The 23,778-nt window shown below is 39.3% G+C and overlaps 1 protein-coding gene across 13 annotated transcripts in view; it reads left to right on the forward strand.

The window, feature by feature from the left end:
- The first annotated feature begins 632 nt into the window (after positions 1-632).
- Positions 633-23,778, forward strand: part of LOC122080774 (N-acetylglucosaminyl-phosphatidylinositol de-N-acetylase-like) — a 41,185-nt gene continuing 18,039 nt past the window's right edge. The window contains exons 1-6 of one of the 13 annotated variants that reach the window (XM_042647612.1): positions 637-1,070; positions 2,090-2,180; positions 3,330-3,549; positions 4,076-4,194; positions 4,261-4,336; positions 21,767-21,837. In XM_042647612.1, coding sequence (XP_042503546.1) covers positions 4,086-4,194; positions 4,261-4,336; positions 21,767-21,837 — 256 coding nt within the window. In that variant the 5' untranslated portion in view covers positions 637-1,070; positions 2,090-2,180; positions 3,330-3,549; positions 4,076-4,085. Of the gene's footprint in view, positions 1,071-2,089; positions 2,181-3,329; positions 3,550-4,075; positions 4,195-4,260; positions 4,337-5,400; positions 5,540-21,755; positions 21,838-23,778 lie in introns of those variants that run through there. The other 12 variants (XM_042647613.1, XM_042647609.1, XM_042647610.1 and 9 more) reach the window with 12 other exon arrangements.

The following is a 23,778-nucleotide window of genomic DNA, read 5'->3' on the forward strand; positions in this document are numbered from 1 at the left end:
AGACTGGCAGAGATGCCTTAGGCTATTGACACGGCTATTGAGACGTGGCTTAAGTCAATCCAACGGCAAAAAATAAAAGAGAGGATTTGGATCTCTCGACTTATGGATTTCGGGTCAAAATCGTTGTTCCCTTTCAAATCCTATTCTTCGTCCCAGACCAGCCAGAGAGTTGCAAAACCCTCTCCGCCATTTCCCTCTTCTTTCTTCCTCCTCTCTTCGTCTCTGTTCAGAAAAATCCGAAGCCGAAGTCATCTCCATTTTAGCGGCATCTATCATTTCAGGTGTACCCAGATCTCTCAACCTGTGTTTTTTTTTTTTTTTAAATGGTTGTAGCAATCCAGATATCACAGGAGTCCGTTAAGGGGATGAAGATCGAGTACGTCGACATCACACCACTCCCTTTCATCAGCAGCGATCTTGAGGTCGACGGCACTTTCCCTCGAGTAGTCGAGGCCTTCCGTCAGGAAATCCTTAATGCCCACTGCTTCTCTTTGCTTCACCTGAGTACAGCAAAGAGACGAAGAGAGAGAAGGAAGAAAGAGGAGGGGGATGGCGGAGAGGATTTCATAATCTCTGGTCTCTCTCGCTCGACAGGGACGAAAAAGAGAATAAGGTTTGACAGTGAGCCAGTGAGGCGGTTTTGACCCGAAATCCATAAGACATGAGACCCAAATCCTTTCTTCAATGCCCGTCGTTGGATCAGTTAATGCCACGTGTCAACAAGGAAAGGCACTCCCCCGGTCTCCGCCACAGATCGTCTCCACAGACGATGTTTTTCCCTAGGATAGGTGTCCAACGCTGCAGGTAGCACTGACTGCACCGCATTGGACGCTGCAAGAATTGGAGAGGATCTGGATCCTCGTCACCCTCGCCACCGCTTGAAAAAAAGAAGTTATTCTTCCTGTTCTAGCAACCCAAAAATAAAGTTTTTACCTCTACAACCGTAACCTAGCTCTGAATCTTGATCTGCCGGCGGCCTTTTCATCTTCTCTGTCTCCGGCAGCTTGCAGCTGTCCCAGTGGAGGAATCGACTCCAGACTCTGCCCTGGTTCTTCACTTCTCCGGTGCACGTAAGTCGCTTCCCCAATACCCGATTTCTTAGTAACATCAAAGTAACTTTGCCGACGAAACCCACTTAATTAGATTGCCATTACAACTTGGAAGTTGTGGTTGGGTTAGAGAGATATGGATTCAAGTGGTTTGATTTGTGTTCTGTACTTCACCTGTTTCCATAGACCTTTCCGGAACAAATCCGTCAGGCTCTAGAACCGATTTGACTAGATCCTCTCTTTGTATCAAGCCACAAGAATTTCTAGTTTCATCTTCTCTCTTTCTCTCTTTCTCTCTCTCTCTGTATTTATTTTCTGCTGATATTATTTACATAACATTCAATGCTCACTGTGAAAGTAGTATTTTGGCTTTCATCCCGCAAGAAAGTCATGGTTTTTGTGGTGGAGTTTTAGATTGGCCTTAATGACTCCAATTGGAATCAGATATGTTATGCTGTTGGTATTGCTAACTTCTGGTTGCTTTTATTGCATGCTTTTTGAAATATGGGTTGATGTTTGCAATTGGAGTCTCTGTTATTGAGTAGATGAAAGTTTCTGGTTTGTAATTCTGGAAGCGATCTGTAGGTGTTTATAGGTAGTTTTATGTGGGACTTGAGATGCCTGAGTCGTTGCCCTTTCATACTTTGACAAGGTATCCATTAAATTTCAATGTGTTTTCTCAGTAAAAAGGTAGTACTAATGTGGTTATTCTCATGATAAAATGCTGAGCATTTGACTATCAACTGTTTGGCTGTAGTTTATTATCTTATTTCATAAGATTTTACCCTTAAAAGTACATAGATACATAGAGCTATTCCTCTTCTTTATACCAAATAAGTACTTATATAAATTTTATCAATGAGGCAAGGTGAAATTGAGTTTTCATTAATTTTGCGGCATAATCTTATAAATATTCGACTATCTACAAGACTACAACCTATCTATGGGCTATGTAGGGAAGAGTGTACCAACTGATTGACATTGCTCAACTCCATTCTTTGTTTTAGTTGTCTGTCTTTTTATTAATCTATCATTTGTAGGATTTCTATCTTCGTTGAAGGCCTGCTCTATGGGTGACCTTTTGAGCCGAAGCAATTTTGGCTTCCCTTTGGTTGAACTTAATTGACAAAGGTATCATAAATAAATAAAAATAAAAATTAAATTCATGTCATTCAACTGCAGTCTTAGCTTTAAATATGAAAATGAGTGCTTGTATATTATTTGTCTGTGATGTGCATGATCTGCTTGTATATTATTTAGAAGTGTTGTCTATGATGCGCTTCTTCTCTATCATTGTTTGCATGCCATTATTTTGTTTATAGGTGATGTACATGCCTGCCGCATAGTATATAATTGCCTGAAATTTTGCCCCCGTATTTTTACAGAGGAACTGTATTAAACATGTACCATATTATTTCCATGCATGCTTTTATGTGCCGGATTTTTGAAAAGTATTATTGCCATCTAGTTTGTTTAATACCCTTATGTATCCGTACCTGAACTTACTATGGTCCTCCGCCCCTATATCCATATATATAACTATAGTTGTCAAGTCGTCGTCTAGGCGATGCTTAGGTGTCCAGACACCTTGGTCAACTTGGGCGCCTTGGTCACCTTGTGTTTGCTCTCCAATGCAAGGGTTGCTTAGACGCCATGACAACCATGCATATAACCATGTCCCATGGTTTCAGTCAGGCCCAAAACGGAGATATTTTCAGGATTTTGGTCGAAACCATGTATTTTCTTTTTTCAGCAAGGTTCGGGGGCCATATGGCCAAATTAGGTCCTGAAACTTGTAGGACAACTTATTTTAGGCCTTATAAACATAGTGGAACCATTATATTTTAAAAAATACATCCAAAATGGTAGTTTGACTCTAGACCCTAGGTTGGTTGTCTACATTGTATACAATCTCTATTCTAGGCTATTCCATACAATCTTTAGTACTAGAACACAATTCATGTAAAATAACTTAAATAAGCATTAGGAATTAAAAGACATCAAATTATAAGCCGTTTGATGAATTAGGCATCATTCATGGTTAGTTAGTAATTGTTACAAAGAGTCACATATGTCAAAGTAAACAATAGTACAATACAAGTGAATGACTCACCTTATGCTCTCTTAGAGTCCTAGACTCCTACTATTGAAATGAGTGCCGGGCCGGATCATAACCACTATATTTTTGTTGATTCTGAATCAAGTTTTCTTCCAATCAGCATAAAATTTGAATGACAACAACTAAGTATTGATCATATTTTTTTTTTTGGAAAAATATAGTTTTGGAGAAAGAGGTGCGACCTTCAAGTTTCAATCTTGCTCAAAGCTTGTTGTTGGGCAGCAAACTCCTCCAAATTTGGTTATTGAGCTACAAATCCTCTTGTTCCAAGCTTGTTTGGTAAGATTTGGTAAGAAGAGGGACAAAATAAGAGATTCGGGGGATTTTCTTCACAAACATATGAAACCACACAAGATTTCAATCTAGTCTCGTTGAGTTAAGGTATTTGTAATAAGTGGATTTTAACGTTTTGTTGGAAAAAAAAGGTGACATGAATGTCGGCGAGATGCCAAAAATTTTGGTTGAAACCCTGTATATTGTCTGTTTCGCTATTGATTTCGACTTGGAGGCCGGCGAAACTGAGATTTTTTCCGAGATCTTGCTGGGACCTTGTACCATTCATATAACTAATGATTTAAGTAGTTCGCATGCTAGATGATCAAGTCATTTCTTGTTTTGCACGGTCAGTGTTCGATAGAAGCAGTGAGTGTCTGCATCACCTCAAGTAGCGACAACTTGTCGAATTTATAACTTCAGTAACTGTCCTGAAATTTGTAGACAATAGTACCATAGGGAAAATATTACTATGTGTCGTTATATGCCTATTGTTTCTAATTATTTATATCATCTCTCTCTCTCTCTCCCTCTCTTTTAATGTTTTCTCTCGTATTTCAAATGTGTTAAGAGTTTCCAGGCAGTGTTCATCTTAAATTAACTTTGATTTATACCAATCCTAAATCTTTTTCAGGTACATGTAGATGGATTGGTTCTTGATAATCATCCTATTGAGTTCACTTTGGGCAGCTTCTCTATGCATTGCTATTTATGCATGCTGTTTTCCACCCAAGGATGCATTTCTATGTAATGGTGAGTTGATTCTTATCTGCAATTTGATGCTATATGCTGTGTATGTTGCTGACAAGGAGGATCTAGTGTTGTCAAAATCAGGTGAAGTTGCTTGCAAGAAAAACGTCTTGCTGGTCATAGCCCACCCAGATGATGAATCTATGTAAGCAACAGTTGCTGAATTTTCCTATGGCTGTCTTTGGTACTCATTGTGGTTGTATATCAATGTAGCATTGATTATAGAATGCGCTACAACCTAATTTCACTTACTGCAACCATTTTGCTTCTCCAGCTTATTCCCAATCACGTGGGATTGGCTATATAAATTCTTCTCATTGCTCTCTCTCTCTCTCTAGTTTAGCCATATACTTAAAATTACAAAGAAGTACATGTTTTCCAAATTTTCCATTTGACTCTTCCAAGTTGTCCCAGTTCATGTTTTATGAGTGCTCATCAGTGTTTCATGCTTTCCCCTTTCAACTGAAATTGAATCTTCATCCATAGACTGCATCAATTATGAAGTTGTATCTATTATGTGCCGGATGGTTACATCAAAATTTGCTCATTTGATTGGTTATTGCATCTGAGATTTTCTTGTGACGAAAAACTTCCCCCAACCCCTTCTGCCACCATAAGTTCATGGAAATGTTGGATGTGATAACCGGTTCAAGTGATAATATGACTTTTTCATTGTTTGCTATATTGGTAATGTAAAACTAGTCTAGAAGTGAACCAGCTCTACAGGAGGATCACTGGTGTGATGAGTTCAGTGAATACTCACACCCAATTGACAGAATTTTAACGTGAATCCTTTGGACTATTATACGGATATGATCAGTAGTACCTAGGTATAGGCAACAGACAAATAAGACCTAGGTAGGTCAATTACAGGTAGTAAACAGATCACAAGTCCAGAATTATATGAACACCAGGTCAGCATCAAATAACCATTTGATGGGCCTCAAACTCCCATTGAGTTTAGGCTATACGGGGCAAGCAAACCCTCCAAATCTCAGGCCAAAATAATGGCCCGATGTTAAGATACTTCAGTTTTTGATTTCAGATCCAGAATTAGAAAGGAATGGAGAAAGACAAACCCAGCAATTGATTAACTCTAAACCACCATTGAGCAGCAGTACTTGGTTGCTGATTTTAACTTTCAAAGATGTCTCAGTAGCATCCAAACAGTAGCACCTTTGATTGTCTCTCTTGTGTTTATTGTTGCAGGTTTACAGAAAAATAGAAAGTAAAATCGATAGAGAAGAAGGTAGAAAATTGGGGAAGAAGGGGATGGGGAGGGGAGGATAGGAAAGGGTCTCTCACCGTACCTGCCTTTTACAGGAACTGTATCTCACAGGTTTCAGAGGCAAGTTTTTTTTTTTTTTTTTTTTTTTCTTTCCCAACTCAAATTGTGGCTGTTGTCTCTTAGTTATAAACTTTAACAAATACAGCAAATAAAATTTCCCTTGCATGGCCTACACATGCTCCCTTACAACTTATGTAAGGCCAGTCCTTAACTAGACCAATAAGAACTAATCTCACAGTAGGATCATCCCATAATGATTTCAGCAGATCACAACATATAAATCAGCAATAGAACATAACAGAACACCTGATATGTTTGGGAGCTCGATGGATCAGACTTGGATCACCAACACTTCCATAGCTTTCAAAGATGTCTCGGTAGAACCTTCGAATGTCTCTCTTGTGTTTGTAGTTGCAGGTTTACAGAAAAATAGAAAGTAAAATTGATATAGAAGCAGACAGAAAATTGGGAAGAAGGGATAGGGAAGGGAGGATAGGAAAGGGTCTCTCCCCCAAGGCCTCTCACCGTACCTGCCTCTCACAGGTTTTGAAGCGAAGTTTTATTTTCTTTTCTTTTTTTTCCAACTCAACTCGTAGCTGTAGTGTTGTCCTTCTCTCTTATTTATAAACTTTAGCAAATACAGAAAATACAACTTCTCTTGTGTGGCCTACTCATGCTCCCTTACAAGTTACAACTTTTAATTCCAAATACAACTTCCCTTGTGTGGCCTACTCATGCTCCCTTACGAGTTACAACTTTTAATTCTTAGAAATAGAAACCCCTTAAAATATAAACTAATAAGGCTTTACAGAATCCAGCCTTCTAAAACTACCAAAAAAAAGTAGAAAAAGTGTAACTTGTCATTGACTAAAGAACTTAAATACCACCGCCGGCTTAGGCAGAAACCCCCATCCTCTTCCAAGCCTTCTTCCAGCTCCTCGGTGCTCTCGAAGCCAACCCCTTCTCGTTCTGGATGATTCCTTGGATCATCTGGAATGTCAGAGGCCTCAACTCTTCTGCCAAGCATGTAATCATTCGATCCCATATGAAGTCTTCTAAAGCTGCCCTTTGGGGCCTCCTTGAGACCTTAGTTCTCCAGATTTATGCCCCTCGTATCATAGCCTTTCTATTGCCCCTTTCTGGTCCTTCCTCTTTAACTATAGCCACTTCCCCAATGGTCGTATCTGGATTCTTTGGAATCCCTCTCTGATCCATGTCAACTATACCCTCAACAGGGCTCCTGACAGGTTTTCCCTTTGTACTGATTTTTGCTCCTTTTCCCCCTCTGTTGATGACCTTCCTTGGTGTATAGGGGGTGACTTCAATGTGGTCAGATCATCTCATGATAAGCATGGGAGCTCCCCCATTGACCCTATCTCCGTTGGTGCCTTCAACGAATGCATTGAAGCTATTGGTATGAACAACCTCAGATGGTCGGGATCGAAATTTACTTGGCACAACAGAAGAAATGGTGATGCCCGAGTTGCTTGCAACTTAGATAGAGTCCTGGTCAATGAGACTTGGCTCCATTCCGTGCTTCCTTTGACCTTCCAAGCATCTTCGATCATTTCCCTATCTCTTTTCGTTCACACCCACATCTCCTTTGGCCCTAAGCCATTCAAATTCTTTGATATGTGAATCCCTCACCATGGCTTCCTTCCCCTAGTTTGAGAAGTTTGGGACATCCTTCTCCCCTCTTATTGCTTTTGCCAGAAAGCTCAAGAATGTCAAAGCCACTCTCAAAAGTTGGAAGTCTTAACATCTTTGGGAACATCAATGATCAAGTCCTCTCTTGTCAATCCAAGCTGGATTCCATCCAATCCAGCCTCATTTTTGACCTCCATAATCCCTCTTTTGCGAATGAGGAGAAGTAGGTTGCCTCGGAGCTCTCCTCTCTCCTTGCCTAGGAGGAAAGCTTCTTTTGCCGAAAATCTAGAATCAAATGGCTCGAGCTTGGAGATTCCAACTCTTTCTTATTTCCATAGATCACTTCAGGCCAAAACCAATGCCAGCTCCATTCCCAAGCTCATCTCCAGCTCTGGGATTGAGCTGGTCTCGCCTGAGGACATCAAATCTGAAACCATCTCTTCTCCAATCTCCTTCATCCCTCCTCTCCCCTCTCCCCTCTCCCGTCGCCCCTCCCCCGTCGCCCCTCCCCTTGCCTGATGATTTCCTTAACAAATTCATTCTTGCTCATCTCTGGCCCTCCCTCCAGGCCATCCTCTCCCATCATCCTAATAAAGCCCCTAGCCGCGATGGATTTAGCATGAGATTCTTCTTAGCCTTTTGGCTCTTCATCAGAGATGATGGCATTCTCGCCATCAGATGTTTCTTCCTCAACCCCTCCCGGATTCAAGGTGTTAATCACACTTTCCTCTGCCTCATTCCCAAAAAAGAAGGCACCCAATTCATGTATGACTTCAGGCACATCTCCCTTTGCAGCCTCTCATACATGTTCATTGCCAAAATTCTGTCCAACAGAATCAAGGTTGTCTTCGACTCTCTTGTTAGCCCCAACCAATCGGCTTTTATAGTTGGTAGGAGCATTGCTGACAACATTATTTTTTGTCATGAAATTGTCAGAGGGTTATCTAATACCAATGTTGCTCTTCTCAAGATAGACATCCATAAGGCCTTTGATTCTATTTGTTGGGATTTTATCTCTGAAGTCTTTCTCTGTATGTCCTTCCCCCCTCCGTTCACTGAATTTATTCGTGCATCTCCTTTTCCCGTTTCTCTATTCTGGTCAATAGCAGCCCTACTGGGTACTTCTTTTCTGCGGTTGGCATTCGGCAAGGATGCCCTCTGTCTCCCTTCCTCTTTTCTCTTGCCCTTGAGGTCCTTTCCCGTTCCATCCAATCCTCCATTGACCAACATCTCATCTCTCCCATTCCCAAATGCAAGGGTCTCTTGCTCTCCCATCTTGCTTTTACTGATGATCTCATGATCTTCTCCAAAGCTGATCATTCCTTCATCTCTTGCATCATCTCCCAACTGCTTGCCCATCTGGTTTCTCACTGTCCCCGCCAAATACCTTGGGCTGCCTCTGTTCTCTTCTTGGCTCTCCTCCCATTACTCCCCCCTTCTTGGCCTCATGAGGAAGACTCCAACTTTGAAAAGGTAAGCGTCTCTCCTATGCTGGTCATTTGGTTCTTATCAAATATGTCTCCCAATCCATGTATCTCTATTGGTCTGGCATCTTTATTCTTCCCTTTGCCATTACCAAAGTCATTGACTCCCTTCTTAGCTCCTTCCTCTGGAAAGGAGCAGATTCTCCCTAATTCCTCCATCCCATGTCTTGGGCTAAGGTTTGCTCCCCCAAAGCAGAAGGAGGCCTCGACTTGAGGCAAATCAAATTTGTAAACTCTGTCGGCATCTTGTTTGCTCACCCAAAAGAAAATATATAAACTTTGTCAGCATCTTAAAGCTTATATGAAAAATTGCCTCGAAGCATAATAATATCTGGGTTTCTTGGGTTTACTCTTATCTTTTGAAAAGGGACTCTCTCTGGACTGTGCCCCCCTTCTGATGCCTCCTAGATTTGGCGTAAAATCCTCAATGTTAGGCCTACTGTCCTTGGTGCGATTTCCTATTCTATTGAAGATGGTTCCTCCACTTCCCTTTGGCTTGACCCGTGGCATACCTCTGGCATCTTGCTCTCCCTGGTCCCTCCTTGATTGATACTCTTCTGGGCATAGTTGTCACGGCGCCAAGGCGAACCAAGGCGGTGGAGGGGTGTCTAAGCGCTTAGGCGAGAAGGCGCCCGCTTTAAGGCGAACTAGGCGAACAAGTGTTATTTTTCATTTTTTCAATTTTCTAACATTATTTAGTAAGTTATATATACCTTGTATCATAAAAAATCAAGATTAAGCCACATCAAGTCATTAAAAATCAACATTTAGCCACATCAAATCATAAAAAATTAACATTAAGTCATATTAAGTTATAAAAAATCAACATTTAGAGAAATGCTCTTATTCTATAAGAAGTTTGACTGGTCAAATGATTTTATTTTTACATGAGACTTTTTGTATTAGTTATAATATAAAACTAGCTTTCTAACAAGTCTAAGATTACTTAAATCTGAGTTGCAATGACAAAGTTATGCTTCAGTCAAACTTATTTTTAAGTGCGCGAATACTGTTAAAATCGCTTGAATGAAAATAATTTTATGAATATCAAAACAAAATATTTTTTTACCGGACTTTTGGTTTTTAACAATGTTTTAACATGATAGAATTTATAAAATTTTCATAATTGAGAAAAACCCTAGCATTTAAAAATTGAAAATCGTCCCTATAACCAAAATCCAGTTTTTGTTCTTAGACTGGGGGGTTGACTTTTTATCCTTTTGGAATTTGATTTTTAAACTATTTTTATTGGATTCAAATAGGGGGTATTTGCTTATTTATGAATAATATCTTAAGTAAATGAAAACATTTACTTGAATGATATTTGGCATAAATAAGTTCCGAAATAGAAGGCAACATGCAGTGCAACAAGGCGGCTGTCGCCTAGGCCCCAGGCAAACCGCCTGGACGCCTAGGCGTCGCCTAGACAACTATGCTTCTGGGTTGAGTAGATTGGCCAAGGTTGATGTGACATGTCTACCAGCAGTTGGTCTCCTTCTTCCTCTCCCCCTCCTGTTACTGATCTTTAGTCCTCCCTCCCCCATATCCCTCTTGGCGATCGTCGAAGATACAAGGTCCTCTGGCTCCCCTTCTCCCAGGGATCGTCTTCTGCCTTTGATGGGGATTTTATCTGTTTTAAAGACCCCTTACTGCCATTGTGCAATACCATATGGTTCAAAGGTCTCTTCCCTGGCCATGGCTCCACGGCCTGGCGAGCTATTACCAACTGCCTTCCTACCCAATCTTTCCTCATTTACCGGCACATTCAGGTTTCCCCTCCTGTTGTCTCTGCTGGAATGGCTTTGAAGATTTTAACCATCTTTTTTTCTCTTGCCCCTTTGCCTCCTTTGTTTGGAAAAATATCCTCAGTTCCTGCTAGCCTTCCTGCAAGACCATCCTCCCTTTATCTACAGAATGGATTTGGATTGACATGACGTTTGGAGGGTTGTCTATTTGCGACACAGTTGGGAAGCTCGCTTTTGGTGCCATGATTAGCCACATTTGGATGGAGCGTAATCTGCATAGATGGACTTCCAACTCCCGATCTTACGATAAGATTTGGAAAGCCATCTACTTTGATGTGACCTCAAAGATTAGTTGTCTTCGTCATCGCCTGGTTAGTGATACCCCAAGGAATAAGCTCATTGTTGCTTCTTGGGGTCTTCCCTCTTTCACCATATCCCCCCTTGATGTATCCCTTCTCTTAGTTGGGCTTCTGGCCCCTAGTTGTTGCCCCCTCCCTGAGGGCTTGCTCCTTGTGGCTCTCCTTGCCTCTCCTTTATGTATTATTCCTCCTTCTTAATGATTTTATTTGTCCAACTTAAAATAGTAACTAGATAAAATGTTCTCATTGACAGCAGCTCAACTTTTCTTTAAGATACTCCATGCAATCATACTCGAGCCTTCTAGAATAATCTCCATGTAATATGGTTTCTTAGCACCATCTAACACAAGCTAGCATGGGCCTAAAAAATCTGGAGAAATATGCCACAATCTTCTCCATGCGAACTGACTAGGGGGCCCTACAAAAACTGTCAAACTAGCAGCCAGAATTGTGCAGGTCGATGGGAAAAACTTAGAACTATGGGGCTGAATGTGGTCGAAGTTATAAACCAGATACATGCTAATTCGATAGTTCGGAGTATGGGACCAGAATTGAACCCAATTTGAAACCAATTTGATGCCCCCTTGCTACATCAATTCCCCCTCACTTAGATTCGAATGGCCACCCTGGTGTGAGGAAGGTTAAGCTACAGTCCCTAGTAAAACTTAGGCAGTTATTTGAAGACTTGAATGTAGTCTAGAGGATGAGGTGTTCGTTCTTCAAAGTACTTTTGGGGAATAATGAATTCCTTATGCTCAACAGTAGCATCTTCAAATGTGTCCATAAGGTTGTCCTAGAAAGTGCCTTTGACCTTTCCAAACTCTTGTGCAACATGGAGCTCTTTTGGTTCATCTTCCTAGTGGTTCTCAATCAGTTCAGTTGATGCTACGACCACCCCTTCCATTGTAATCTCGACATTAAGAACATCAAGAGCTGGCTCTTTGTGACTTCAAGTTCTTTCACCTTGATAAGAGGTCTCATCTCTTCCCGTAGTGGTGCTATAGGTGCTATTAAGGATTTTGGGACCCCAACACATCTTTCAGCCATTCATTCCACCAGTTGAGCCTAATGTAGAACTAGAATCACAAGTGATCCTAATCCCAGGCAGGATCTGAAATTCTGGCTGAATAGATAATGTCCTCCAAAGGCTTGGTTCTACCTCTCAAACACATTCTCATAGTAAAAAAATGAAAGGAAAATAAGAAAAGAAATAGAATTCGATGGAGGATTGAGAAGGGGGAAGAAGAACTAGTGAATGGGCATCTCACCCTCTAGTTTAGTGGGGCATCTCAGCCAACTGCGTCCCACAGCACAACAGTATAAGCCATCTTTTTTTTTTTCACTAATAAATTCATGTTCAATGTTGTAGCCCCTTACAAATTTATATAGAAGACTAAAAACTGACTCAAACCCTAAAAAGGAAAGGCCTGACCCAATCCTTAACTAATTGGGAAATCTAAACTGACTAGGAAACTAAAATAACAAAGGAAATAAACTCAAAACAGGACTCTAACTAAACTAATGAATTAAATCCCGTTTTCTTACTTTCTACCCATATTTTAGGCCCCATTAAAGTGGCCCATTACAAAGAAAACCCATGGGATCAAAGGCCCAACACATACAGAACCAACCTAAAGCTTATTTGCAATAAAATAAGCCCATTAAGTGGCTTATTTGCATAAATTCGCCATCTCTTAGAAAAAATTTGTCTTCGAATTTTGTAGAGTGTGAGGGTGATCATAGCATGGTGTACATCCTTCTTCAAGCCGTAGAAAAATTCAGGTAGCTCTTTGGTAATAAGGATGTAGTCTAGAATGTGAGGAGCTCGATTTTCAAGATACTTTAATGTGATGACGAACTCAACTTGCTCAGCTTCAACAACCTTAAATGTATCATGTGATCATCCACATGAATGCCTTCAAGCACTGTGTTCTTGATCTCCACAATTTCAATCTCAAGCTCCTTAGGATCTTCCTCTTGACTGTTCATAGTCATCATAGTTGTTGATGGGAACATCAATGACTAGCTCTTCCTTGACAATAGGAATTGCTGGAATTTCTTCGACATTGACTTTAGCTTTTGACTCTAGTTCATTGGTTGGAGGTGTCTTCTCTTGTTGCTCCTTTGTAATTTGTTGTAACATAATGACCACATAATCAAACAATTTCTTCATGCTCTTGTCACCTGTGGGTGGCTTATGGAGTGTAATTGGAGGGAACTCTGGTGGAGGGAACTTTCTTCGTTCACTTTTAGATAGGCACATGCCTGCCAACTCGTACTCCATATCATCCCAAGTTCTAGGCTCACGCCCTTGAGCTTAAAGTTGCCTTTCAAGGACTCTCCATTGTATTCGAACACAATCACTCATTTGGGAGCAAGCATATTGAAGTCGTTGTGCTTCTGTCAGGTTTTAGGAATCAAAGTATATGTACAATTCTTTTACCCATTCAAGGAAGATGTATGAAGAAAGTTTCTCATGAAATTCACGTGGTTCCATCCTTGGTTTGGCTAGCTCTGATAACAAATAATGTAGAACTAGAATCACAAGTGATCCTAATCCCAGGCAGGAACCTGAAATTCTGGCTGAATAGAGAAGATGTCCTCCAAAGGCTTGGTTATAGCTCTCAAACACTCTCGCACAACAAACAAATAAAAGGAAAATAAGAAAAAAAAAGAGAATTCGATGGAGGGTTGAGAAGGGGGAAGAACTAGTGAATGGGCATCTCACCCTCTGGTTTAGGCATTTCACCTAGGGCATCTCACCCAACTGCATCCCACAACACAACAGCACAAACCATCTTTTTTTTTCATTGATAAATTCTTGTTCAATGTTGTAGCCCCTTACAAACTTATATAAAAGACTCAAAACTTGACTCAAACCCTAAAAAGGAAAGGTCTAACCCAATCCTTAACTAATTGGAAAATCTAAATTGACTAGGAAACTAAATAACAAAGGAAATAGACTCAAAACAGAACTCTAACTAAACTAATGAATTAAATCCCGTTTTCTTACTTTCTACCCATATTTTAAGCCCATTAAAGTGGCCCATTACAAAGAAAACCCATGTGGTCAAAGGCCCAATGCATACATAACCCAACGTAAGACTTATTTGCAATAAAATAAGCCCATTAAGTGACTTATCTGCGTCAGAGCCATTCATTGATCCAGTTGTATCAACATTGTAAAAATATAATCATTCACATTTTGGTTGTCGGCCATGTCAGAGATACTTAATGCATGGCTGGCCATAGTAAGCTCTGATACCAAAATAATGTGGCACCAGTCCTTAACTAGACCAAATAAGAACTAATCTTACAGAAGGATCATCCCATACTTATTTCAGCAGATCACAACATATAAATCAGTTATAGAACATAACAGAACACCTGATCTGTTGGGGAGCTCGATGGCATGGATCACCAAAACACTTCCATTAGCCTTCAAAGATGTCTCATTAGCATCCAAACAGTAGCACCTTCAATGTCTCTCTTGTGTCTGTAGTTGCAGGTTTACAGAAAATAGAAAGTAAAATCAATAGAGAAGAAGATAGAATCAGTATGTATCTGGTTCAAAACTTAGACCACATTCAGCGCCTCAGTTCTTCTGCCCAAGTTTCGGGCCCATAGCTTTCATGGAGAAGATTGTGCCAGATTTCTCCAGTTTTTTGGGCCCATCCCAGCTTGTGTTTGATGTTGCCAAGAAGACATATTGGGTGGGGATTATTCTAGAAGGCGAGTGTAATTCCATGGAGTATCTTGAAGAAATTGAGCTGCTGTCAGTGAGAAGTTCTTATCTAGTTACTATTTTGTTTACTTTCAATTATAAGTTATTTTAGTCAATGACAAGTCAGAATTTAGTTTCTTTAGTATCCATGTTTGTTTTAGAAGGCTGGATACTATAAAGCATTATTAGTTTCTATTTCTAAGAATATAAAGTTGTAAGGGAGCATGTGTAGGCCACGCAAGGGAAGTTTTATTTTCTATATTTGTTAAAGTTTATAAATAAGAGAGAAGGGCACCACTACAACCACGATTTGAGTTATGAAAAAAAGCTTGGCTTTGAAACTTGTGAGATGCAGTTTCTTTACGAAAGGTTAGTGTGGCGAAAATTAAAGAAGCCTTGAGAAAGATGAAAACAGGCAAGACTCTAGGCCTAAATGAGATTTCAATAAATATGTGGAAAACCCTAGGAGTGTGTGTGCTATTTGGTTAAGGAAGTTTTTTAACAAGATTATGAACACAGGGAAGATGCTAGATGATTGGAGGAGAATCATTGTAGTCTTGATCTACAAAAATAAAAGGGATATACAGAGCTGCCATAACTATAGGAGCATTAAACTAGTGGATCATACGATAAAACTATGGGAGAAGGTTATTGAAGCCTGCCTGAGAAGAGAAACTAAGATCTCTGAGTACCAATTTGGATCTATGCTAGGTAGATCCACGAGAAAGGCTATCTACCTATTGAGGAGGCTCATGGAGAGTTATAGAGCCTACAAAAAGGATGGCCACATGGTCTTTATTGAACTAGAAAAAGTGTATTAAAAAGTTCTTAGAGATTTAATCGGACATATGTCCCAGTAAAGAGAGTGGTGTTGAGTACATATGTGGATATAGTTAAGGACATGTATGAGGGTGTGATGACTAATGTGAGATCTATAGAAGGTTAAGGCATGGAATTCCCAATTACGATATTTTTAAGCCCCTATTTGTTTACGCTTATCATGGATTTGTTAACCAAGAGCATTCTAGATGAGGTCCCCTAGTGTATACACTTCATAAATGGCATCGTTTTAGTAGATGAGACTAAACAAAGATTAACGTCAAGTTAGAGCTATGGAGATCAACCTTGGAAATAAGAGGTTTAAGATTAGCAGATCGATGATGTAGTATGTGATGTGTAACCTTAGCCACTCCACGATGGATAATGAAATGGTGAAAATTGAGGGGTGACAGAGAGAGAGAGACAGTAACGCCCCCAAACCCATCCTAGGGGCAAGGGTCATGAATTGATCCACAAGATCGATTGATTTTAGATAATGAAGCAAAACTGAACCAAAATCCACACAAATCTAATTAAACCACAACACACAATTGTAAACAAACACAGCGGAAGACTAATATAACCTTTAAACTGAAATCAATAATAAAATTGAAATGTCCAATGTCTATAGTGCTAGTGGCGCAACAACTAAGAATAAATGCAACCTCGATTATTAAATCTAAGTAACATCAAAATTCCATGGTTAATTGTTTCTAATAAAGTAAATTAAATTCAAATAAAGTCAGCATATTCAATCTAGGAAGCATCTCCTTCAACGTCCATAGTGCAATCTTCATACAAGCAATGCTTTTTGATTCACTACATCTGGAGGGTTAAATAAATGTGGTAAGCTTAGGAAGCTTAGTGAGCGAAAGGGGACAAAACATAAAATATCGGCAAACAGATGTTTCTAGAAATAAAATGGTATCTCAAAACATAAATTGGGTAATTTCAAAATATTACAAGTTCCATTGGACATGCCATGAGTTCAAATGTTCTCAAAACCGATTTCCATTTAATAGTCCTAATAGGATCCGAAGTGTCACACAGCTAAAATCATATATCAAATCGTACATCATAAACACTAGGATAGGACTTAGGCTATTGGCTCTCGGATCCGGTAAGGGGCTCCTATGGAGGGGAAACCACATGCCTTAATGTCACACTTTTGCCTCACCCCCGGTCCACATACCCAATCATAATGGAGAAGTGAGCGGAAAGCTCTTGGTTTATGGAACCCGACAATATCCTTAACGTCACGCATTTGCTTCAATTCTGTGCTCAACATTTTCATCTTAACACATAACCCCCTTCCGGAAGGGTTGCAGTCCGACGATATTCCATCTCATTCATAATCTATAAAAATTACATGTCTCTTCATGCTTTTAAACAAAATCTTATGCATGCATATAAAACGTGTTTCAACACATGCATGGTATTTGAAATCATACTTTAAAACAGCACGTGAAAATTAATCATGCTAATTCAGTACATGCTATCCAATTCACAATAAAATAAAAATGAGGTTTATATAAAAATAATACGTAGGTTCTGAGAGGTCTCACTCACCTTGATGTCACTCCAAATATTGGTTCCATTTATCGCTTAAAGTAGAACAATCTTTGTGCCCTTTTTGTATAATTTTGTCAAAAATTCTGCTTTATCCTATTCTATCTACTGGCAGTCTGGCAGAGAAACATAAAAAATAAATATCTCTGGAACTCCAAATGAGTTAAAGAAACCTAACTCATAGATATAATCTCATATGAGAACCATATCAGATAAACCTTCCTAGATTAGGTATCCATCCTCCCCCCTAAAGAAAATAAAAAACATTATCCAGGTTACAACAGATTCTATCCAACAAATTTAAAACACTCATTACTCTACTTTCACGAACTCAAATCACTTCCAAATTTTTCAAGAATTTACTAGACTTGTAACAATTGTTACAGTACAAAAATCAGATAATAACTTGAAGTCTATGTCGCTCCGTCACCACCTCAATTCTCGAGTACACAGAAAACAGCCCTTAACAATGACCTATCCAATTTAGGCATCCCATCAAAACTTTGGATTCTCATAGGATCAAGAAGAAGGAAGTTGAGTTTTTAATAAATTTATTGAAAGATTTGTCAAAAAAGAAGGGTGCCTCCCAGTTCCTCGGCAGCACCTCGTGATGCGTTTAGTTGTCTTACATGATTGTCGGAATATTCCCCACTCCATAGCGACTTAGTGGTATTATCAGTCGGTGAAAAGCCTCGCTTCGCTATAATAACAACAGTGGTCTACGATCAGCTTACTCAAATAGGGTCTCCCTCTGTTGTAAACGTCTATACATAGTCACATCTTTGATCAATTCACCTTTGTCTTTGCATAGCTGATGATTCTGTTCTATTGGAAAGTAACATGGTTTTCTTTCTAACATGCATATCAAATTAACTCTGATTGTAATTAAATTTTCAGGAGGTCATCTAAACACATATATGTACTTCCAATAATTATTTCTGGTCAGAAAACAATCTCTAACTATGGTCATCAATATGAACAATCTCGAATTGTTGTTTTATCCAACCCATAAAATATTATTAACATGCAAAACACTATTTTCTCTGTCATTACCTCTCAGTCCGTATTTGTGTATCTTTAAACTGTGGTCTACCCCAATTAGCACATCAAAATAATTAAATCATAGGGTAAACCCTCTTACCTTTCTTTTCTTTTTTTCTTATTCTCCTCTCATGTTTTTGGGGTAGAGACTCCAACTGTCCAACCCTCTTTCTCTCTTTATTTCTCTCCTTTCCTTGTTCAACTCATTCTCTCCCTCTTTCGTTCTTTCTCTCAAACTCCGTATCTTTCTCGCTCTTTCCTTTTTGATTTCAAACTCTCTCTCGATCTCACTCTTCTTTCTTTCTTTCTCTTATTAGGATCTTTAGATTCTCTCTAACTCCCTCTCCTTCTCACTCACTAACTCCCTCTCTTTCTTCTTTGCCTCAACTTAAGACAACACCTTCTCTCCTCATCCTATTTCTTCTATACTTCTTTTCCCTTAGGGCCTGTTTGATTGAAGGGGTTTTGATGGGGTGGGAGTGTTGTATGCATTTTTCCACCCCAATGGAGTTTGTGGGTTTTTGTTTGTTTGGGGTAGGCATTTGAAAAAAATCACTTTTTTCCTATCGGCCCACACGGCCCAAGGTTTCTCCCGCCCCAGCCTCTCACAAACTCCCACCGATTCAATAGGACTTTGTGGAATTTACAAAGGAAACATTCAACGGCTCTATGCGAATCTATAGTCCCCCATCCTCGACTCAACATGTATGCCCCTGCTTCTCTGAGTATTGCACGCCATTGCTGTAACTCTATTGAGCATCGCCCTAGTCAAGTCCAATACAAGCCGCCTTGCCACTCTCGTACCCATTCGCACATCGCAGAACCCCTATTTCATCACCAAACCCACGTCTGCACCATTGTGCCTTGCTCACACAATCATCTTCTCCACCATTGAAACTGCCCAGCAGTTACTAGAAGTTTCCTTCTCCCTCTATTCCTTTGACCATTGCAGTTTATGAGAGAGAGAGAGAGAGATGCAATGGAGTTGAATCTATCAAACATTCGAAGAAGGTGGATGGTGTAGACCACCCTGTTGTTTGGACTAACTCCCTAAAACCCTCACAATCCTCTTCAAATTTTCGTATTTCCCCGTCATACAATGAAATGGTCCAGATCTAATGGCCAATCTGCAAGTATTTGGAGCTCCAATGTTGAAAAAAAAAAAGGGGAGAAGAGCAGAGTGAAGAAATCAAGTAGAGTAGAAATAGGAAGGGAAAATGTAACAGCAGAATCAAACCTGAAACGCCAAGACTTATAGTTTGCCTTCACATTTTTCAATTGCGAGAGAGCACTCAGAGATCAAAATCGCAGAAGAAATCACTTCAAGAGTCAGAGCCCACGTAGAGGAGAAGAGAGACTAAGGCTAATGACAAATGGCAGGTAAAAGCACTCAAATGCAACTACTTCCCTCTCTCAGTTTCTCTTCTCCTTCCTTTCCCTACCTTTCTATACCATGATCCAGCACTAAGTCTTGGCTTTGAGCTCTGACCACGGAATTTTCTGAACTTCGATGGTTAGCTCCCTAAGAAAGAAGAGAACAAATCACTGGAGATTTCTAGGGCAAAAATTGCACCTCTCTTCTTTTATTCACTCTGATTTGATTGCAAAAATGGTGAATCAAAGTCTTCATTCGTCATGGCTGTGGTTGGAGCTCTCGCTAATCAAATTGAAATCGTTGCAGCAACATCTATCTCCCCTGCCTCTTCCCTCTCTCTCTCTCTCTCTCTCTCTCTCCCCATTCTTCCCCTTCCTTCGATCTCCATTACTTCCGTCTTTCTCTCCTCACTTTCCCTTCTTTGGATCCCAAAAATCTATACAAACGCCTATGGAATGGGGATAAACTGTAACTTCACTACTTAGTACTTACTATTTTGTTTCTCACCCCACTAACACATGGGACACACAAGTCAGGGCCTCCCACCCCATAGTCCTCTCTAAACAAACGGGGCCTTATTTATTTATTTATTTATTTTGGTTGTTAACAAATGCAACCCACAAACCAAATTAAAATAAAAGAATATTAATCCAATTTGACACACATGGGAATTGAATTGTATACCTTTTAATCAATTATAGTTCCAACCACTAAGTTACATGTTCACTTGTTTACTAAATCTACAATATATATATATATATATAATATTCATGCAAAGTGTGAAAAGTCATATTAGCCCTGCCTTTTGGGCACGGATATTATAGAGAGATTCCACAAGGTGGCTATTTTAGATATCTGGGATCAACCATAAATAAAGAAAGTGACATAGAGGATGATGTTTCACAGAGAATTAAAGTGGGATGGATGAAGTGGAGAGATGCGTCCGGAGTATTGTGTGACCAGCGTATCCCTTTAAAGTTTAAGGAAAAATTCAATAGGACTGTTGTGCATCCATCTATGATGTATGGGGTGGAATGTTGGACTGTTAAAAAGGAGTCATATAGATAAGCTATGTGTAGCTGAGATGAGGATGTTAAGATGGATATGTGGCAAAAATAGGAAGGATAAAGTAAGGAATGAGCATATTAGAACTGATTTTGGAGTTTTCCTAATCACAAGCTCCGCGAGGGTCTTCTGAGGTGGTATGGCAATGTTTAAAGGAGGCCTGAGGACGTTTCAGTAAGGATGTGTGATCTGATTCAGACTAGGGGAGCCAAAAGAGCTGGGGCAGGCCTAAAATGACCATAAGCAAAGTGGTGAGGAATGACATGCATAGTCTCGGTCTAGTCCCAAGTATGACTATGACTTTAAATAGAGCCTATTGGAGGCAAGGATCCATGTAGCCGACTCCATTTAGCTAAGATTTCCTAACTTGTTGGGCTGTGGCTCTTTCCTCTTATTCTTGTCTTCCTACTCTCATCTTTCTTTTCTCATCTCTCATCTTTCCATCTCCTTTCCCCTTTTTTGTTTGGACTTTTTTCTATTTTGTTTCGTATGGATCCTTGTAGCCGACCCCATTAAGTTGGGATACGGCTGAGTTTGTTGTTGTTGTTGTTGTTAATGGACCAAATGGTAACCTAGAAAGAAACTGTATATGGACTAATGGACTTCAGCACACTTAAAGGAAGTTTGTCAGGGATGATAACAAACTTTGATCAGTCAGTGTGAAGGAATCATTAGTAGATGGCAAAAACATTGTTAAATGAAAGAAGCTTAAAGGCAGTCAGTGTGAGAATTTTGTGAATGGAACAGTCTTAGAGGCACTAAGTGAAGATAAAAAGAAGCTTGAGAGTAAAATATAGATGTCAGAAGCGTATTGGCAATGAATGGTAGAAAAGGGAATGATATTCTCCCTATAAGCAATGCTAACAGGCTAACACTACAAATAATTAAGAGCTATGAACTCTATGAACCACCCCTCCCACTTGCAAGTGAGCCTTAGATGTTACTTTTTATTTTTACAGTTCCCCTCCCACTTACAAATGAGCCTTGAATGTTTACTTCAAATTTTCACAGTTTTAAACCCCACATGTCAGTGGGAGGGGTGGTTCATAGCTCTTAATTATTTGTAGTGTTAGCATTGCTTATAGGGAGAATATCATCCCCACATTTACTTGGAGTGTTCCTATAATATCTTTTATATACATAGATACGAATTTTCTTGTGGTCTCTTTTTAGGGATTAAACCTTACAGAGGTGTTCTGTTGCTGAAAGTGCTGACATCAGTATTGACCATTTATCATGCACTTGTTGTTCAATCATTTATATATACATAGATATGAATATTCCTGTTGTCTCATTGAAGGCATTAAACCTTCCAGTGGTATTCTGTTGCCGGCTTGCCGAAATTGCTGACATCAGTATTAGCCATTTATCATGCATTTGTTGTTCAGCAACTTCAACATTTCTTTATTATTATCTGTGGTTTTTGTTTTAATAAAGCCATCATATAGCATTTTTGCAGGTTTTTCCTACCAGTCATTTTTTACTTGACTTCAAAAGGACATAATCTTCACCTTCTATGCATGTCAACAGGTATGGTGAAGCACCAAATCATGATTCAGAAATAAGTTTAGATAAATTATACAATCCAACTTGAATGGAGTTTGTGGATAAGAATTTTTTCCTTCCACTAACCCTAGGATTGTGCTGAACTGACTGCTGTATATGCATGGAAAACAAACTGACAAAGGCTAACATGGACAATCACATCTGAGATTCGATATTGACTGCCCGATGCTAATGTCTGGTCCGTGCTTTTGTCTGCCTGCTTGTCATATGTTTTAAGAGGTTGACCAATTTTAGTCTTGGGGAGTTCTTTCCTTTCAGATCAATTATGTTAAGTCGATGAGGAGTTTACTTAAATATCTTAACTTTTGGAGTTTGACATATGGTAACCTGCAGAAAAAGTAAATATTGTACAACTTAAAAAGATCATCTTTGGAAGATGCAATCCTCAGGCCCATTAAGAGCTAAGAACTTCATTTTGTCTAAAGAAGCGAAGAACCTAAAAGCAGAGACTCCTACTGATTGGGAAAGTTGGATTCAAAGCTGAAGTAAGAAATCAGATAAACCTCTCTGAGAGGCCAAACCACATATTTACTAAATAGTTATGAATTTAATGTGGAGCCCAAACTGTTGAAAGCACATCAATACCATTTATAAGGTGGAGAGAATGTAAAAACCTTAAATGTCTTGGTTCAGGACATGCCAAGCACAAAGAGAATTTCTTTGTACTTTTTCCTTTTCTTCTCTTGGCTACCAAACACAGCCTTAGGTTTTGAGGCCAATTTTTCAAAATGGTACTTGTGGTTTCGACCCAAGTTTGTTAGGTTACGCTGAATCCTATTGTCACAACCCAAACCAAGATACATGTAAAGGTACAATTCTCCCAGACGTTGATCAAACGACCGACAACATTCACAAAATCACGCAAAACTCTTGAAATTCAGGTTTTAATGCAAAAATAATGAGCCATTTTTAAAAATCCCAAATAACTTCTACTGGTGACAATCTAAGATATGTCCTTCATATCTAACTATCAGAGTTTACATCTCAAAATTTACCCTTACTACATTCATCTAAGAAAACAGAAATAACAACTAATAATGAATTCTTCTAGTCGCCCTCAAACTCCACCCCAAGCATACCTCTATCTCATTCATCTGTGTTGTTAAAATATTGGGTGAGCTTGACAACCTAGTAAAAAAAATAAAAACACAACAATGAACAACAATCAAAATCACAGAGGTTTTAAGTCAACCCTTTTATTTTTCTCAAAATAACATCTTTAATAAAAACTTTCATTTAATTTCACACTCTTAACACTTTAGCCTGCACTGAGGGAAACAAACTACCATTGCCCATACTCCGAGGGAGGAGCCGACCAATTACCTATAAGTTACCTTTTCATCACCTCATACATCACTAAATTGGAGTGAAGTGATTGAATTATTCAATTATTTGGTGTTTGACTTTAGCTTTTGTATGATGTGCAGTTGTAATAGTTGTTTCTTTCGTAACTTGTGATCTTTCAGGCTACAGTGCAACTGAACCATATTATGTGACTCGATGTGGGCCACCACCCCAAAACCTTAGTTTTAATCGTTCATGTGTTTGTAGTAGGGACATATATAAGGTTTTGTGAAACATTTTGGTTTGCAGGCTATCGAAACAAAACAACCTACAATATAAACCTTTTCAAAGTTTCAACCGAAATTTCAGCATTTCGCTGACATTTCGGTCTTATGAATAGTTTCTCTGGGATTTCAGGCGAAACTATCCCACCCCTTGTATATAAAAACCACATTTTGCAAGAAATGGGTTGAAATTTTGACCATTTTGTGCTTTTTGTTTGGTTTCAACTCCTTAACTTGGAAAACTCCATTTTTCTCGCTGTTTTGGCCATACATGCCATACATCCAGCACTTGCCCTACCACGCTAATTATCTCCTCTCATGTCTGATCTTGTCCCCT

This window comes from Macadamia integrifolia, chromosome 6 (assembly GCF_013358625.1).
Source record: "Macadamia integrifolia cultivar HAES 741 chromosome 6, SCU_Mint_v3, whole genome shotgun sequence".
Classification (NCBI taxonomy): Eukaryota; Viridiplantae; Streptophyta; class Magnoliopsida; order Proteales; family Proteaceae; genus Macadamia; species Macadamia integrifolia.